Source organism: Nipponia nippon, unplaced genomic scaffold, assembly GCF_047370975.1.
Source record: "Nipponia nippon isolate SJK-2023a ecotype South Korea unplaced genomic scaffold, ASM4737097v1 scaffold_4, whole genome shotgun sequence".
NCBI classification, from domain to species: Eukaryota; Metazoa; Chordata; class Aves; order Pelecaniformes; family Threskiornithidae; genus Nipponia; species Nipponia nippon.
In genome coordinates, this window is record NW_028262358.1 from 69,182,933 (window position 1) to 69,202,775 (window position 19,843).

A 19,843-nucleotide genomic window follows, 5' to 3' on the forward strand; every position below is an offset into this window, starting at 1 on the left:
CAAGGTCTTGAGCACAAGCGTTGGAACTCATGACAGTGAATCCCAGGACTCTTTGTCCTAAAAATAACCTCTTTATAGCAAAGAGGTTCTTTCCCAGGAAAAGGAAAGAGAAGGAAGAATCAGAAGTTACAAAAATGTGGTTCGTTTAAAGTAATCATTATCTCCAGTATTACAGGTTTTGTGTTCCAGTATTTCTTGTAATTCTTCCTACCCTTTATGCAAACCCAGCAGTGTTAGTTGAAATTGTTTCAGCCTGAAACAGTTCAGGCCATGTATTCTGCCTTGCTGTAAAACCCACAGCTGCTGAGGAGTACTGCGTCAAACCTAACATCACCATATGTTTTAAAGGCTGTAAATTTTAGCCTTGAATGTCAATATTTATTTTTTTATTATCAATAATTCATAATCCTATAATTCCTGAAAATATTACTGCCGTGGCACTTTTAGAAGAAAGAGGAAGATCACGGAGTTTCTTAATTACACAGAGCCTAACCTTCAAAGGTATTAGATACTTAACACCTACCTAATACTTAGGTCTCATTGATTTCAGTGGAAGTGAGGAACAGGAGTTAGTAGCCAACACCTCTGAACTTTTGGGCTCTACTCCTGATATTTGGTCTAAAAAAATCTCTCAGTTCTTTTCCGTCTAACTTCAAACTGCATTATTGAAATTTCTACTTCAGAAAAATGGTTATAGATTCACTCTCTTAGGTGATTGTCAAGTATAGACAAGACAGGTAACATAATCATTAACTTCTTGTTTCTCTCATTCTGGCAAAAAGGTTCAGAGAGGTGAAAAACTTCTTGGCTTATGGTCACAGCTATTTGGATTCAGTTGGACTTCCAGTGATTTCTATATTAAACATGTCTACAAATATCTCTAATTGTGAGAGATTATAGTATCTGTAATTTGATTTTATCAGTGCTAGGCTGTTTTTGTTTAGCAAGACCTGGCATACACACTCTTTTTTGAAGGCAACAGAAAGTTTTAGCATTCTTGAAGTAATGTCTAGATAGCTTTTCTAATTTTAGCACTGAATGTTTCTGAGAGGCAGTTGGACTAATGACAGTTGAAATGATGTTATGTACAGATAAACCAAATACAAATAACTCATAAATTGCTGAGCAGTGATCACATGGCATAGTCAGTGTCTATTGCCTTTCATCATAACAGCTTATCAGTCCCCTCCATTCTGTTTAATTGCTAGCAGCAAGTATTTAATTGCAGTGTTTTCTTTTCTCGGTTTTAATTATTTTCCTGTGGATACTTCATATTGTGAAAAGTATGCATCTATACCAACTCCTGATATTCACGTTAATTATGCTAGGGATCACTGTATATGATACCAATTTTTTAAAGGTTATTTGGGGAGAGAGAGGAAGGCTGAATATGTCTTTTCATTTTATAATCTGCTTTTACAGGTCTTTTGCACTCCACTATGTAGCAATAACTATAATAACCCATCATTTCCACACAATAACCCATCATTTCCACTGTCCTAGGACTTAGTTCTTTGAGATCCATCTTTCAATATTTCTAAACATAACATGTAGGATTATTTTTACCTGCTGAATGCATGTGATAAATAATGGGAGGAAGTGGAGACAATTCAATTCAATTTTCAATTTTTTCAATTCAATTTTCTTCTAATGTCAAGAAAGGCTGTGTGACTTCTCACTTAATGTGTAATGACAAAACTGTTAAAACTTAACTTTTAACTCCTTAATGACTTCAATCTTCTGAACACAAAAAGTAGAACAGCTTTCACAAGATATGGGTTGAGTTAAAGAGGGATTTTGGAATCTCAATATGGTAAAAATCTCTGGAAAACAATTCTCAACAGATACATTGTTGTAAATGGATTTAACTGCACAGCTCTGTCGTGCAGCTAAGATACATTGCATACATTTCTGGTTGGGACCAACAACATCGGCTGTAGGTTAAATCAGAAAAAAAAAAAAAAACACTCATAGTGTTACCCATGCCTCTCTTGCCTGCCTAGTTTGTATACTTGTTATGCACACTTGCATTGTGTGAGATACAAGCCCACAGGAAAAGAAAAAAATATCAAACAAATTCCCAGCTGTGACTTTAATTGGGTTTGGTGGCTGAGTGAAAACGTACCGACTAATGGACGTTCACATAACCTCCAGGAATCTGCACCAATGGAATCTCACACCTGTTCAGTTATCAAATCAAGTAGGGCTAGAAAAAGCATTTTCTCTTCAGAAACACCACTTAATAAATATCTATATGTGTGTGTATATGTGCATGCATATGTACACACATGCTTGTGAGTGCACATATATATAGTATATATTAATAGGTATAAATGTCTATAAATATATACAAGAATGCATCATCAAAAACAAAGGATGAACTCAAATCTCTATGTATTAAAAATAGAAGACTATCAAGTTGCTGCTACTTTTTGCTTGGTGCCTTCAGAAGGGAAATTTAACCCTTCCCCCTACTCCATTCAAAAGAGCATTTAGATTACCAGCCTGCATCCATCCTTCCTACACCTTCACTGTTAACCTACTGGTCCTTGCTTTTAGCTTAATACATGGATGGCCTCCCAAGGCTGTTAAGTTATTTATAATAGGCTTGGTTTTGTTGCCTGTGTGTTGTGGGAGGAGTATCTCTCAATAACATGCTTTACACATAAGTTAGACACTATGTAGAGCTCCAATATTATCTGTGATATTTTTAATGTATTTTAAACCCAAGTGGAACATATAGATAGATTGGGCATTATGCATGTAATCTCCCCTTTTCTTTTGTTATGCATCATAATAGTAACTGGTTGATAGCCAGTGTAAGAGAATATGAAAATTTAGAGGATTGTATTGCTACTGGTAATCGCTGCATATACTGTAGCAGTGTTTTTCCTTAGGTAATATCAACCTCATGCAAAATGAGAGTTTCACTGTATGTTGGGCAATTATCCATTTAATAAAGAGCCAGATCCTGGATGTAATTGAAGAACTGAAATACATGTTGGCTACTAGGATAGACCCCCTTAAAAGCCTCCATTTGCCACTGTCAAAAATTGAATTCCAAATAGGTCATATAGGACATAATTTTGTTACCACTTTTAAGACTTGTGGGCTACATCCAGATTAGTAAATGAAACTCAACTGTTCTATGAATGTGATTCCTTCTGTCATAGAATGATCCGCATCCATTGCATTTCCTCAAGGTCAAAATGGGCTGGCTGCATCCCAGTTGTCTATTGGGAGTGGTCCCTGGCTCTTGATAACTCCTGAACTGAGCCAATGAATTGTTTGAGACATTGCTAATTGGTACAGGTCAACATTGTCAGAGGCTACTAAAAAAAAATGTTGCAGGATATGTATGTCTGAATTCCAGAGCCCAGTAACATTCTCAGGCACCACTTAATCTACTAGTGTACATAAAACACATAAAACATCATGTTATGATGTGTTCCTTAGAAAGACTGCATGTTTGGGGCACCTGTATTTCAATTCATTCTTTCCCCAAAATGAGAATTTGCATTGCTCAAAACAGTTACACAATCTCACCTCTTGATCCTCAGCTATTCTTTCTTAATGAAAAACAGTTTGCTCATATTTTTTCATGTGCACGTACTAAGTGGAGAAACACTTCCTCAGAATAGTGGCAATCTAATGTCTGAAGAGTAACAACTGATAACAAGGGAGAGGCGCATCTTTAACTTCAAGCAACTTACATGTCAAAACCGAAAGCCTGGACAGAACAGTGGTACTCCATTAAGATTTCAATCCTCTAAAAGCATATTTGGCAGTCTTACCTCATTCTGCTGATCCATGTCTTGTTCCAAGCTTCATGAAACATTTGATTTGAATTTACTTTTCATAACAAATGACTCTGCAAAGAGCACATTTACTTTATTTCAATTACTTCTACTGTCATTAGGGAAAGATGTCACATCTGGGCAGAATGAGATTTATCTGAAGACATTTTGCTGCGCTATTTGAGAGACACTGTAACAAAGTGCTGGTGCTGTTGGATCGTAGGATTCCTGCTGTTCAGATAGCCGGTATATGGATATGAGAAAGTGCACAGTCATAGGAATGGTGTATCCACATCTTGCTTTCTGTTGTGGCATTATTTCTTCCCATATCCAATTGGAATATTGAGTCGTCTACAATGCTTTTAGTTGTTTAATAATAATAATAATAATTTTAGAATAATTTTAGAAGTATTTTCTTTTATCCCATGATCTTTTCATTTAGAAAGATAAATTTAGAGACTTTATCTATGTCAATTAAGGTCGCTGAAGACAAATTGAACTGAGCAGATCAGGGAAGAAAAAAAACCCACATGATTTGCTGTTATCATAAGAAATCAGTTTATCCTCAATGCTCAGACATGACATTTTTGACACATGTAGAAAGACACTTCATAGATTGAGAAAAGTAAGGTAATTAAAGTTTGTCTTGTATTCCTTATCATATAATATAAAATCTAAAATATTCATAAACCAAGTCATCATTAATTTCTTCGTGACATCTCAAGTGATTTAATAAACACTGACGACAGAAGTTTCACAGAGCTTGAGGACTGTAGCTTATTTTCAAGGAAGTATTCATGTTACCATCTCATTTCTTAAACCCTCTACTTATCTTTGCAGCATATTTCTTTCCTTTCAGGCAGCCAAGGAAGCTACTCATGTCTTAACATGACACTTTTTCTCCTGGTGAGCACATTCCCATGAGCTTAAAGTCAAAACCTTTCACTATTTCAATTTCCATCGGCTGTAATTTGTTGTCAGATAGCTGTTTACAATATCATGTATGAAGGAAGTATATTTAGCACCACTGCATGGACAGATTAGGCATAGAAATGTATGTACATTTTTGTGTTTGGAATGATGTCGTTTGGAGCAATCAAACCCTAATAAAAAAGAAAAAAAAAATCAAGTCAAATGAACCTTTTTGGCTTATCTTATAGTAGAAAAAAAAAAAGTCTACATTTGAAATGAGAAGCAAATAAATATGCAGACACTAAATTCCAGTGCTTTTCTGTGGCTGCATTTTTAAAGCAGCAAGATAACTGTATGTCCAATAATAATAGTGGTAATCTGGATAATGACTTCTCATGATTCATGGACTAATCTGATTGTCCAGATCATTAAAAACGTCCTGCCTGCCTCTCATTTACATCATGGGTATGTGTCCAACTGGCCACTGCTGTAGTCAAGATAGTAGACACCATTAATCCTAATGGTCTGATCTGCTGAAGCCAGTTCCTCATTTCTATTTATGAGTTCTCCGTACTGCAGAAAACCACTTGTGCTTTATAACTTACAGATGAGAGAAAAAGCAAAAGAAATTTGACTAAGGATATCCCCTTTAATATATTTCATCAAAAGAATGGATGAAATATTTATTCAGTTACTGTCCTTTGCATTCCCTTCAAAGTGAATAGAGAGACATTTAATAACACATGGAAACAATAAAGAAGCTTTTATCAGAGTGGATGGGAACCTACTCAGAACAAACATTCTGGCCTAAGGGAAAGTTTTTGATCTGTGAAGCTTAAGCTTTTGGTGCTTAAAACACTCTCATATTGGATCATGTGGTCAATTTGCATGAAATAAATGATTTGCTTAAAACTTGTAAAACTATAAAATAGAACTTGACAAGTCATTAGCAATAAGTGGTATCGCACTGGCATTATACTAGCTAACACTGGTGCAATCATTAGAAAACTGCTGCCACAGTAAAGAACAGGAAGATAATGGGGCCAGGCTATACTTTGACCTAGAGGTGTTAGATCATTGCCCCACACAGTAGATACCACACTGCAGTCCAAATTATTGACTATCCTTCTTCATTACTGATCTACTCAACATTCTGAGCCACTGCCCTTCATCATCTTTCACACAAAACAATTATAAAATTTAACTTTTTCCATCTAGAGATAGGTGATCTAGTTTAGGCAAAAACAAAGAAAAGAAAAAAAGGAACTAAACCTTATTCTAGGAATTTTAATCAAAATTAGCAGAAAGAATAAGATTATTTACCCATTCTTCATTAATTTTTATATTGGTTTTGTTTTCATTCTGAACTAGGAATTCAATTAATGAAGTTTCTGTATGTTGACAGAGGTTATGGATATACCTTTTCTATTCTGGTTAGCAACAAATGGTATTCAGCATCTCATTAGCTCACTTTGCAATTTCAAGATGATTTTCTTTAAGACATAAAAAATTTGGAAAATCACGGCTAGACATCTGGATTCCTGAAGTGTGCCTACCATTCATTTTAAGGCTAGGGTCATTCTGTGATGAGATTGGTAAATATCCACTTGTAATTATTGCCAAGGCAGGATATATGTGTAAAACCTAAGATTTTTACCATTTGTTGCACTATCAATGCATTGATTTTGTCAACGTGTCAACATTTTGTCAGTGGGTCAGGCACGCGAGGCAAGTTTGAGCGGCTCCGTGTGTGATATTTTATACAAATTACCGGATGAACTAAATAAACTACATGCTTGCAAATTATTTGCCTGTAATCATACATATGCTGATGAGATGCAATAACATTAAGACCATAGTGCTCAGATCCCACTGCTGTCTTCAAGATGATGTTTGTCACATGCATTCCCCATGAGTATACATACCTTTGTAAAATGAGAGGGGTAAGTATGATACTGCAGTTTCCAAGGCTCATTAACGACTTAATTTCTCCTCTGAGCCTATCACCAAGCATGAGGCATGGCTTTGGGTTTCTGACGTGGAGCTGAAGCTGAGATTTAACAGCCTAATTGCATGTGGACTCTGGTGTAGCCAATGTATGCTGGTGAATATGACTGAATGGATATTATATTTAACTACTTAATTTTATTTCACAGGTCACAACAAATTGTGCTTTCCAAATGACAATGACATGATAGCTACTGAGCATAGATGTTAGAGAAATTAAAAGGAAATAAGGAGACTGCAAACAGGTGTTATAAATCAGAAAAGAAGCATAAGTAATACAAGAGTGCAATAGATCTGTTTGTGAATCTTTGAGGAAAATAAGTGAAAAGTATTTTGGATAAAGCATGGTATCTGCACATAGGCTAAGACAGTACAGAAAGTCCCAGTTCAATACTATGAGAGAGTACAGTTCAACACTTTGAGAGAGTAGAGGTGTTTCAGTCAGAAGCTGGACTCAGAATCTTGTCAGTGTTTACAGTGTATGACCTGGTTGGTATTGGCTAATTAAGAATAATCCTTAAGGATGAGAAACATAATAATTTTTACTGATGTTTCAAGAAGTTCATAATAAGTGGACTTGAGGGAACAACTGAAGATCATTTGTTTGACAGAAGAAAATAAGCTTTTACTGTAGAAGAGGCATGATGAATGTGTAACCTTATTATCATGGTATTCTTCTTCAGAGTTTTTTAGTCTAATGAAGAAAAATAGAACTCTAAGCATTTCAGCATATGCTTGAGTCACTTGGACTTCATTGATTTAAAATGTGTCTCTTAAAAATAAATTATTTTATTTGTTGAGAAATACACTTCCTTCCTATGGTGTCTGGAACATAATAGCTTTTATGCACAGTGTAATATTTTAAACATGAACAATCCTGAAGGGAGCTCAGCTTCCCAGTGAATCTGCTCAGCTTGGTAGTGAACACATTTTCTGTGCTTCTTAACCTGTATGCTCATGTGCAGGGCATAAGGAAATGATACCACCTCGTCTTCTTCTAGAACACAGTCCAAGAAAGAAACCAGCAGCTATTGAAGGCAAGTTTGAGTTTTTTCCTCCTTTATTGGCTTCTACTCATTAACTTGACTCTCTGTTCTAATGAATTTTTTTTATAAATATAACCTATATTACAAAACAGATCAAACAATTAGGCCTGGGACATGAATGGCACAATCATATTTGCATGACAAGACCTAAATATTCCTTATAGTAGTCCCACAGATGGCTCAGGGGATTTCCTAAGTGAAATAGATCACAGGATCAAGGCCCAATCTGTAAAATGCTTTGGATGGTGTTCAGCCATAAGTTGCTATCTAACTGTAAACATAATCAACATTATCCTCTTAATATACTTTGGATTACTCTTTCAGCTGTTGTTATTCAGTAATGTTTCTGTGTATTATCTGCAATAACAAACATAATATTTCTGGCTCTGCATTTATCAACCCTATTCCTATTGTTAAAACCACTGTAAGAAAAATACAAAGTCAGATCTTACCTTCAGAAGATTAAAACATAACCCCTGCAATTGAATTATGTTGTTTACAGTCTAGTCATGTCAGTAAAATGGTTGAAATACGCATTTTAATTTTAAAATGGACTATATCTGACGACGTAAAACTACTTCTGCAATATACATTCTTGGTCTCTACACCACACAATTTAATAGTACTAAACACGTGAGTCTTCATGTAATTATATAGCAGTTTTCATATAATACTTCGGAGTCATTCAGTCATACCACGGCACTTACTAATCTCTCTCATAGAGATCTTAGTTCTATGTTATCCAGAAAGCAATTGCAATCTAAGAGAAAAACAGATGGGATGGCAGCAGAATAAGTAACAAGAGCTACAAGATTCGCCTGCATTTGGAAGTGGAAAATGAGAGTTAGATTTTGGCAGAACCTATGACTAAAACAAAGAGTTAAATTAATTAGATATTTCTGTAATGTGATTATTGTGAATCAGAACGTTTGGATAAAAATAGTTACGTGACTTATTATCTTTTTCCCCATAATCTCTTTTACCTCAAATGAATACTTCTTTATAAACACACTGTTTAAGCGAGTATAAAACTGTGGTTATTGTGACACAATATAGTATATAAATAGATTTGCAGTCCTGCTTATTTTAGGGAAATGTCTGAACCCTGCTTATCAGCAAAAAGAAGTCCTTGCAATGTTAAACACTGTTATCCACCAATTAACCATAATGGAAAAAAGACATAATAGAAAAAGACTGCTGCATTTGCTGAGTGATAAACTTAATCTTTAAATATAACTGTTATACAACATGAACTAGCATCAAATTAACATTAAGTTCTTGATTTTCAAAATCATGAGGAGCATGCAATTACTGCAATTGCACATGGAAATGACTGTTTATGACCAGTTACACATTTGTGTGTTTCATTAGCTCATTTATGCATGCAATTGAGGTAATTGTGAATGTAAATTAGACACCCATTTGGCAAACAAATTGGGGGACAGATTATCTGCTCAGAATCATACAGCTAAATTGCCTTTAAGGCTCAAGGCCAGTCACTAGGATGCAATACTGTTCATGCAAGACTTTTAGAGGAAAGAAGGAAGGAAGAATTACTTGCACAATGCTGCTGTGAAAAGCTGTTATATTTGCACTATTATGTGGTTTCCATATATGAGAAAATATGACACAGTGCCTTTAGGAATCCTAAGCCCTGAATCTTTATTTCAGCCCTGGGGAAAATAATTAAGTAATTTATGGGAATATTTGGCACAATGTCAGAAGGCAAAAAAAGGAGTAGGCAGAGAAATTTAAATCTCTGAAATAGTTGAAGAGACATCTGCCTGCGACTTCTTAATGCTTACATACTTTTATGACTGGTACATCACTAAATACCACAGATCAGGTGAAGGGACAGATTGAAACAAAAGATTCTTCTTATCATACATATAGTTGAAGATAGTATAATAAGTTCTCAGAATAGGGAACAAGTACAAGCATTTGTTAATTGAGAAATGTACGTTATATAACATGGAAGGACTGGCCCAGCCTTTGACAGAAGCAACCAGCTCTGAAAAAAAGGTAAATCCACAGAAAGTAACAGAACGGTTGTCACACAGAAAATTTATGAAACCAATCTATTTAGACTCTAGGCTTTCCAACTCAGTGATATTCAGACACTAGATACAAAACCATGCATCTGGTAAAGGCTGACAAGATTTTATTCTTTTTCTAGATTGAGATGTTTTCAGTATTGTCCTGTTTTGCCACTGCCTTCTTAGGTAATCTTGGACCATTCTTGATTTCTGAGAAGGTGAAAATAGTGGCAGTATACATGCCAGATCTCTCTAACATTTTTAGAAGATTTGATACTTTCAAATAAGAAGTTTTTCCTGGATAGTATCCAAAGTCCAGTAGAAACTACACTGGGGTGAATTTGTGAGGTCTTAGAAAAACAGCATATTGTTGTTATGTATTAAATCTCAAACTTTCTCTCTTTGTCATTTCCATTTTCTCTTCCCTCACCTCCACAGAATTTTTTTTTTTTGAAAAGAGGTGATTATGTAAGACAATCCCAATTTGTTCATTATATTCTAGTAGTATGCAATAAATTGCACTGAAGTGTGTGCATGCGAATTGAACTTTTCAGATAGCTCCTGGTTTGAAAGCAAAATGCTTCGTACTCATCTGATCAGAAGGGAAAAGAACAGATCATTGCTCTCCTATTTCATGGTGGTTTGGCTCTTTTCAAAAAGCACTGCTGTCTTGAGATGTTACACTCAAAGTTCAATGAAGAGTTTGAAGTCTCAGGTCACCAACAGAAGAGAATAACAAAACAAAACAAAACAAAACAAAAGATCCTGTAACAATAAACAAGAGAAAGAGGGAAAGGGAATTTGTGAAGAGAAAGACATTGATACATAACTGCTACTTGTGTTCCAGGCTTGGAAACCTTGTTTGGCAAACCATGAAGTAAAATAACTCATTTTAAATTCTTTATCTTATCTTTTTCTGGAGCTTTCCCAAGGATTTGGAAGCAGCACTCTCGGCTTGGCTAACACTCTGATGCTGCCATCTAGGGAGGACGCTGGTGCTGGCTGTAATTTGAACAGATCTGTTCTCCATGGCTATGTGAAATTTGACTTTAATATGCTTCTTCCTTGACTGTAGTCTTCTCCACCTCTTTTAACTCTAGCGTTCTTCTATTTTGTTATCAACTGACATCCTAAAACTACTCTGCAATGTAGATTGATTCTCTGTGAATCTCTTCCTCAGGTCTTGACTTCTTTGCTCAGCTCACATAGCTTTTAGCTTCCTCCATTTCCCCATTCACTTGAGAAGGACTCTCCTTTCTGATAGTCCTCCCATGTTACTGGGACAGTACTCCCATGGTCTCTGACATGGCAGGGTAATCTCTCAGGAAGATGCTGCAGTTAAACAAGAAATGTCGAAACTAAGCTCAAAGGCTTAGTTATTAGAAAGGCTTCATATTAATTATTTGAGAATACCATGTCTTTGCGTTTTCACAAGATCACAGCATCTTTGTGAGAAGCCTGTATCAAAATACTTCTCTCAGTAGAAGGAATCTTAATGCATGTTATATATGATTTCAAACAGACCATATGCTTTGTACCACTTTGAAGAGCATTGTATCACAAAAAAACCTTTGAACAGCACTGTATCTGAGTGTGATTTTCCAGGTTATATTGTCCTAGAAATCTGTGCTTGTGTCTTTGAGTGGGAGAGCATTTATCATGGAAGAGTCATCAACATAAATGTTCTAACCTATTAATGGGTCTTGATGGGCTCTGAAATATCCCCCTTCTTTGACTGAAGTATAGGCTGTTCTTTGCCATCTTGCTGGTGTTTGAGATATTAAATGAGGTAAAAAAGAAAAAAATTAAAATCTCTGTAATGTCTTCAGAGGATCTCTGAGGAAAAAAAAATATTTTCTCCAGATCACTGTTTGAATCCTCTAATTACAGATTTTGCAGAATGCAGTAAAGTGAGTTGCAGTGAAATATGTTTAACTTCCTCCAAAATTCCTGCGGAGGTTAAATTGGCATTGAAACAGAAATCTACATCTATCTTTGTTGCTGTATAGAATGTATACTATCTGACTATCTTAAGAAGAATTTCTAGTCTATACCTCCGTTCATAAATACAAGATTAGGGGATATAACCAAGAGTATCTAAATTACTAAAGGCAATACAAATTTTGACAAAGCTTCCTTGACGTATAGGAGTATATAAACCTTGTACAAATCAATCTGACTTTGTACAGTCTGCCAATGGCCTTCTTCTCTTCTGTACACAGATTGTTCTATAAAAAACTTTTTTTCTTTTGTACTATAAAATCAATTACCCTGAAAAAAAAATCCTTATAGTGAAAGACAGTGATTCAAGATACAACAAAAACCTTTCAAAAATGCAGAATTTTGAAGTTTTCTCCAAATTCAGAACACTTTTAATAATACTGACATGATTTGTGGATGAAAATCCATTTTCTGGTAAATTTTGATCCAAAGGAGAATACAAAGAAATAAGAAAAATGTTTCTGTCAGACATATCATAATAAAATGGGCTAGGTTTTAATGTAGTTTATTAGAAGAAACAGTTCAGGTAGCTTTAACAACGTATTGTATATGCAGCATAAAACCAAGTTTTTTGGGGAAGTATGGGCCCTACATCTCCATGAGTCTGTACTGAAGACAGTAAAACCTTTGAAATAATACCCACAAGGTTTCAAAGTGCATTATTTAATGATTTAGATTAGACATTTAAGCAGTAAACTCTAATGATTTGGCTATGATGAAAAAAGCCTAAATCTTCACTGTTTCAGAAAGCCCTTGACCTTTTGCTTAATGACATGAGGGTCTTCTATACTACTTTTATTCTAGCATAAGACAGAAAAAAAATTAAATAGACATTTGGAAAAAAACTTACTAGAATGTAGAAAAATTATGTACAGATATGTGTATTTTTATTAGAAATATTACTATGTTTTCTCATTATTATTATTATTAATCCAATTTGCAATATCAGATTATGCATTTAAAAAAATATTCACCAAAATGTGCCCAATAAAACAACACCAAATAACTCTGAAGATTATTTTAACTTTTAAAAATTATTTTAACTGTTACAGAAAAGCAATAATCTTTTGCATATGTTGCACCTGCAAATAGAAAATACTTACTTGGATTAAGATTCTCTGAGCTTTTAAAGGCAGAAATCCCATGAAAAGGGAAAGCCTTGCAGAAGAGGTCCTGCATAGCCTGGTCATCCCATTTTCCTAAACCTCAGACACACTTGCTCAAAAACATGCCCCATAAAAAGCATCATCAAAACCCTTCCCAGCACTGGTAACACAATTGGTGCTGCTGTTGATTCGTGTTGCCTAGTAGGAATGTCAGTCACAAGGAGGGAGAAGGCTAACCCTGCTGCCTTAGCCTTGTTGGTTTGCCTCTTGCTAGGGAAGGTCATACCATAAGAAGTCAGTGTTCCCCTGGTAATTTAATTCTTCATCATAATCATATTTGCATCATATTTGCCATTGACCATTCTCCAAAGGACTTTCTATTGCTGGTCTTGTCATGGAAGTTGGCGCGTCCTCTCTTTTTTCCCTTGGCATGCATACTCTAGCTTCATTACACTGGTATTTGCACTCCTTTGCTCCCCACTGTGTTGTTTAGTGAGGGCAACATATGGCCCCATGCTATTAACGAACAGTTTTGGTGCTTAATTCAACAGAGCCATGAAAAGGGAGCCTATAATCACTACAGGAAGAAATGAGGAACAGTTATGTGGGGCACATGAAAGCACTAGGAATTTCAAGCATGATATTGCTATTATATACTTTCTGCAGACCTCAAAAATATCTCCATAAGCAATCTTCAAAGCTGCCAAATAGTGTTTCAGATTGGGATTTGAAAACAGTGAAGCAGTTTCAAAAAGCAAAATCAGGCTGGAGAGATTTCCTAGGACTTGAGAGCGTACTATATCTCCAACGACTTGTGTGCCCCATTGGACTTTCACTTGCTCAATATGAGAACAAATTGTATTGCATTACTCTGATGAAATGCAATGGTATGGTTTAAACAGAGCTTTGCAAAAAAATGCACTTAATTTTGGCCTAAGCACTCACCTGTAAGTTGGAGAGAGTACGTGAGTGTGTGTGTGTGTGCGCGCGCGCATGTATACGTGTTTGTGTGTGAAAAGAAGCAATTCAAAGAACTTTAGATTAATACTATTTAGGTTTCTTTGATCTTTCTTGACTTTTCAGTAGCTTGGCTGAGGCGAGACATGAGAGAATTATTTCTCATAGAGAAAATAACTGGACCAACAAGGACACTCTTACCCCAGAAAAGGATTTTTTTCAAAGAGACAGCTGAGGTCAATTTTTACTTGACATTTAGACTTAATTTAAAAGTATGAGTTTTCTTGACATCCTAAACTAAGCAGAAATATTTCCTTGTATTTTTTTTAATTCCTCCAAAATGTTTGTAACCCTGAAGGGACTTTATTTTGTGAACGTGTGTGAAATTGTTTAGAATCAAAAATGCGACTGACTAGTCATTGTCAGTCTCCACCCTAAGAAACATGCAAAAGGGAAAGAAATGTCATCAAAAACTGAAAGGTAATGAGTTATTTTAATCCAGGTCCCACTGAAATCAGCAGCAAAACTTTCATTGGGTTCAGCAGGGAAAGAATTTCAGTCACCAATTAAAACAAAGGAAGAACAACCATAATCTCTTCAAAATTAATAAGGAAATAAATTTTTTTAAATGTATCTTGGGGTTTTTTTTGGAATGGTCTTTTAAAAGTCTGCCGGTGACAGCTTAAGGTGTACAGAGATGCTTGCAGAAAAATGGAATGAAGTTTTACCTAGAATGAAGTTATTGCATACTGTCTCAATTATAGTTTCTCAGGAAAAGCTAAATTAATGTTTGTTTTGTTCTATTTTGTATGTAAGCGAGTATACACGCATTTCTGCTGCTCCTCATTTCTGCCAGGACCAGAATCAGTAGGCAAGAAAAGCTGTTGTACTATTTCACAAAGCCAGGCAATATCCAAAGTCTCTCACAAGAGCTTTTCTCCTGAGATTTCCTGACAACAGGGTTTTAGATAAATGCAGATAAGCCTTGTATGCGTATCTGAACTTTAGAAGGCTTATCTGAACCAAAACATCACACTTCTGGCATTCGGTGCCAGTAGTTAGTGTTTGTTATATGCATGCGTACCAGTGGCTGTATTTTGCTGTGCTCCTTACCTCAGTTTCTTAGAGGGGTTGGAATGAGTTGACAATTCCTTCCAAAGTCAGTGTTTCCATAAGCACATGGAGCATCTGGAGCAATACGGAGAAGAAACTCTTAGAGTGCCTTCCTCTTCCAGTTCCCGGGCTGCATTCCCATGACACTATGCCGAGTAACTCACGTACATCCCTAAATTTAGATTCCCCTCAGCGCTGGCACAGTAGCACACTGGTCTTACCAGGCCTGTTTTCAAGTGCTGCGTTGTTATCATGTTTCTGTTATCTCCCCTCCCCCTGTTGTCCAAGAATTAGTTGACATCCCATGCGAATAGTACAAAGACATTGTCAAAGCTGGTAAAGGCAATTCAGATTGAAACACCTCTTTCTTGGTCTCTGTTGAATCTTACTTGGATTTCCACCTGTGTCCTCGGTCCCTCACCCCTTATTCAGAAATAAATAATTCCACCTCAGATGTTTCTTTGCTTTAGGGCTGTTCTCTTTGCTCCAGTCACTTCCCAAGAAAACTATTCTATGCTGCTTCTTTTTTTTCCCCCAGGAAAAAGTTTTAACCTGAATTTCCCATTCAGTAGCACATCACTGCTTTAATTCACACTTCTCATGCTCACTGGATTCCTCCTTGTACTACATAAAGCTCCACTTCTGCATTGGGTCTACAGAAAAAACTTGACCAAACACAAAGTCCACTGCTTGCCTTGCTGACTGATTCTGTCATCTTGTACTCTGCCATCTGCATATATCCCTATTTCATTCTTGTAAAGGCATTGCAGGCTTTTGAAGGTGAGGTCTTTTTGTACGCATATCTCTTACACCCTGTACGTAAAATGTGGTTCAGGACTAGTGCTCCTGGTGAAAAAATAGCATTAATTACATTATCAAGAAACAATAACAATAACAATAGATTTTTCAATAGTCAGTTGCACTTGAATTCCATATTGTAGTTAACCCTGAATCATCAAAACCACCTTGTGTTTACTTGTGTAACTCACTGTTTGCACATATTATGATCCCTCTTTGTGCAGCTGATCCATGGACATCCATAGTCCTGTTACTGCTCCTAGCGGAAAAAATGAGTACTTTCAATTAACAGATGGGGTTCATATTTTACAGTGCAAAAGACCTGCCTAAGTTCCTATTTAATTATTTGCTCTGCCTCTTAATTTAGCTGTGTACATATCTGGAGAAAACCCACTGCATTTACTGCTTCAGATATGACAATTTTTGCTGGTGTTAAATATACACTTAATATGCAACAATCTAAATGTGAGCTACTCAAATTGAGAGGAAATAAATTTATTCAAAAAATGGGATTGCTTCCTTAAATCAGAAATAGCTCTTTCCATAATATCCATTTACCAAGTCCATCACTCTCATTAACATAAACTTTTGTCAGTAGTAGCTGTGAGGGACATCAGTGGGGCTAGATGCAGCTGAGATGTGAATGGAAGCCCTGTGACTGTTTTTCTCAGACTCGACTGAGGGTGCATATCTTGCACTGGGCAGCGCTAATGGGAAATAGGGACCTCGGTCCTTTAATACCTCTATGTAATCATCCTCTAGAAAATTCATAACAAATATAGATGTCTCTAGGCTCCCTGGACACTCTGAATATTGTAACTTGAGAGCTTGATGGAAGAAAATTATGTCAGTGGAATTAACTGGTGGAATGACTTAGCAATAAAAACTCTGCAGCCAGGGATGTAGTGTGCTTTAGCTTATTTGCAGTAAAAATTCCTGTTACTTCCTGTCCATCTTCCATACAAAGCTCCAGCTCTCAAAGCTCCATGTCTCAGTTCATGGCTCTCAAGACCTATGGCTCTGAACCTTGCTATGAAACTTGGAGCAGATTTCATGTGGCTTAGCGGAGCCCCAGAAGCATGCAAAATGCTACAAATTCAAAGGCAGACATAGTCTCTGATTAAACAGAATCTTGTTGTTTGTAAGGACCTTGGGCTTACAAATTATTCCTGTGCATCACCTAGCACCAGAACTATAAGGGAGCAAAAAAATTAATCTAACTGGAAGAATGGAGATGTTTATAACTCCACCAGAACTGAGGCACTCAGAAAAAAAATGGAAATCACAGAAGTAACCAGAAGCACTTCAGTCTCGAGTTACTAGGAGTAAAGGTTACTGGAAAGAAGACAGTTAGAAAGAAGATTTCTCTGACAGTAACTGACAGACTTGATATGTTTAACAGTTTCGGTTACATCAGGCAGAATAAGCAAACAATTAAACCACATTTTAGAAATTGGAAGAGTTGTGCACTGCATGTGGAAATGAAACACTGAAAAGTCATAGGTGGCACAGGAAAGTGGAGCTGTGGAACAGCTTGTCTGTAATCTGAAGCTGAACGTTCTTCCATTTTGAGGAGGCAGCTATCCTAGCATGAGTCTCTGGAATAGTATGTGAAAGAGAGAGAAAGAGAGACTCCTGGGAACCCCAGAGATAGACAATAACAAGAATATTAAAATACACAAGAAAATGAAGCTCAAAACAACTTGTGGAGGATGAGCACTACTCTGATGCTCTATACATGCTTAAGAAACCTGAGTATGAGAAAGCACACTCACAACACAAAGGCATTTGTAGCTTGAAGTCCAGTACGCTCAGGGTTTCATCAGGGAGAATTAAGCACACAAAACACTGGGAGAAACATTCTGTAAAACACATGCAAGGATTTTCTGCTTCATTTTGTCAAGACAATAACAAGGGAAATGCATTGAACAAATCTGTTTAAAACAAGAAAGAACAGGAACACGTCAAGATGATGCTTAACGTTAAACACTATTGTCAGAAAATCAACAGAAGTATGGTTTGGGGAGACCCTGAATATTGGTAAATACATTGCCTCCATGACAGGAAAAATAACTTTATTTATGAAAGCACCATGGACAGACTGTGGAATTCAGGTACTCTACGAAAATAACAATTTTTCTATCAAGCATATGCATATTTTGTTTTGGTTTAGGAAACATGTTGTGCAGTATTTCAATTAATTTTTTTCATTCCCTGTTTGTATATATTTTTTCATGCAGAAGAAAAGTCTATTGTGGTAGCTAGAGAAGTGAAAAGTAAGTTTCTTCATTTTTCCTTTATCTTCATGTTAATTTATGCAAGGGATAATAGCATATTTGCTTCTTGGATCTGCTGGCTTCAGAAAATATTCCTATACCTTAAATATTTTTCAAGTAAAGAAAAGACACTTGTTTAAAGGCTTATGGTCCCGTGTTTGTGCCATTTTGTACAGTAATAAAACTTGGTTTCTTATCCACATTCATAACAGTAAAACATCACAAAAAAGAAAGCTATAGTTCCATTAACTACATCAACACCTAAAGCCATGCAGCACAAACTGAAGGTAAAATTTGGCTTTTTGTGGATGAGCAGTTAAAAGAAACATTTAGATTAGCTAGTCTTGTACTATTCTATTCTTCCCCATCAAAATGCGGATTCATTTCCCAAAAGAAAAATAAGAATTATAGTTTTTTCATTTCCTCTACTGAACTCTCAGTTTTCTAATTAATAGCATTCATGGAATCAGTAATTAAATTGTTGTAGCTTTTTTGTAAAAAAAGCAAAAACATTATCCTTATTTCCACTGTTGTCCAATTGACAAAATAGAGGCAGATACTTTTAAAAGAACAAGTCATGTTATTTTGTAGATTATGCTTTAACTGCAATTCTCCATGGATAACAGAAGTCCTGTAATGACAGTTTCAAAGGTTTAATTGATAAAAAGTGTTATAAAGATATATTATATATGCAGGCTTTTCATGGCATTCTGCACTTATTCCCAAGTACCACTTGCAAGTTTTACTGCCATTCAGTCAGATTTTATGAAAGAAGTAGAACAGGTGCATGGCTACTGAATCACCACAATAAACTCTTAGTTACACAAGGTTAATGGGCATAATTTCTTGAATTAGTACCTACTTAAGTAATTATCTGGTGTACATACTGGTTTCAGTTCTATCCTTAGTGCCACGTTCACTCTCTGAGAAATAAGCTGCATTTCTGAGCTGCTGATACTAAACTCCTAAATAAGCGACCAGCTTACCAAATCTAGAACCTATTGCAGCTAATTAAGGATTCCCATCCCAAATATATATACATACATACACATGTGTGTATCTCTCTCTCTCTCTCTCTCTCTGTAAAACTAGTCAGCTGAACTTCTATTTCCTTTTTTAGAGAGAAAAGAGGAAAAGAAAAAGACTGATGTAAAGAGGGCTACGACTGAAATTAAGAAGAAAGGTATGGTTTGGGAATGTTTCTTATTGGCCTTATTCAGCTTTTACTCCCACTCCTGGCTCAGATCCCATTGTTTTTTGTTTGGTTAATCCTATGCTTCTGGCTCTGTATTGTCCTTCTCTTAGTTGCTTAGTCACTATTTGCATGTCACCGCTTCTTCGGTGTCTAATGTGTTCAGTGTCCAATATTTTCTAAACTTTTTTTCTGACAAATAAAAAGTCCTGTTTGGTGCCAGCTATGGGCTTGCTAAACAATTTAATGGAGTCCTTATATATAGCAGGACATAGTGATACTGCCATACACAAAACTCATGGGAAATATCACTCGGTTCATGGTACACCACTTGCTGAAGGTGGGGTATATTTATTTATTTATTTTATAGAATCACAACCAAAACTTGCAGTGACCAAACTGCAAAGCTTTGATATCCATCTAAATAACATTTTGGATCATTCATTCCCAGGAAATATCTAAAATCCACTAAAGTCTTGCTTTCATGGGAAAATATATCTGTCATTCATTATTTTTTAATGATCTCATTGCTACTGGAGCTTAAGCTAAAAGGTACCACATTCATGCACTGATAATTTTTGCCTAGTCTTTGATGAATTATT

General features: G+C 35.9%; 1 protein-coding gene and 1 long non-coding RNA gene across 17 annotated transcripts in view; one reads left to right on the forward strand and one right to left on the reverse strand.

Moving 5' to 3' along the window:
* The window catches only part of TRDN (triadin), a 239,576-nt gene that overhangs the window by 99,849 nt on the left and 119,884 nt on the right, over positions 1-19,843 (forward strand). For both annotated transcript variants that reach the window (XM_087774852.1, XM_087774851.1), the window contains exons 13-15: positions 7,682-7,753; positions 18,014-18,049; positions 19,170-19,232. In XM_087774852.1, the coding sequence (XP_087630978.1) occupies positions 7,682-7,753; positions 18,014-18,049; positions 19,170-19,232 (171 nt within the window). The remainder of the gene's footprint in view (positions 1-7,681; positions 7,754-18,013; positions 18,050-19,169; positions 19,233-19,843) is intronic.
* The window catches only part of LOC148053362 (uncharacterized), a 34,065-nt gene that overhangs the window by 7,674 nt on the left and 6,548 nt on the right, over positions 1-19,843 (reverse strand). For 4 of the 15 annotated variants that reach the window (XR_015708245.1, XR_015708243.1, XR_015708246.1 and 1 more), the window contains exons 2-4: positions 15,965-16,032; positions 14,976-15,050; positions 10,387-10,563 (exon numbers count right to left, since the gene is read on the reverse strand). This is a non-coding gene — a long non-coding RNA (uncharacterized LOC148053362). Of the gene's footprint in view, positions 1-3,794; positions 3,872-10,386; positions 10,564-12,902; positions 13,145-14,975; positions 15,121-15,964; positions 16,033-19,843 lie in introns of those variants that run through there. The other 11 variants (XR_015708253.1, XR_015708256.1, XR_015708249.1 and 8 more) reach the window with 9 other exon arrangements.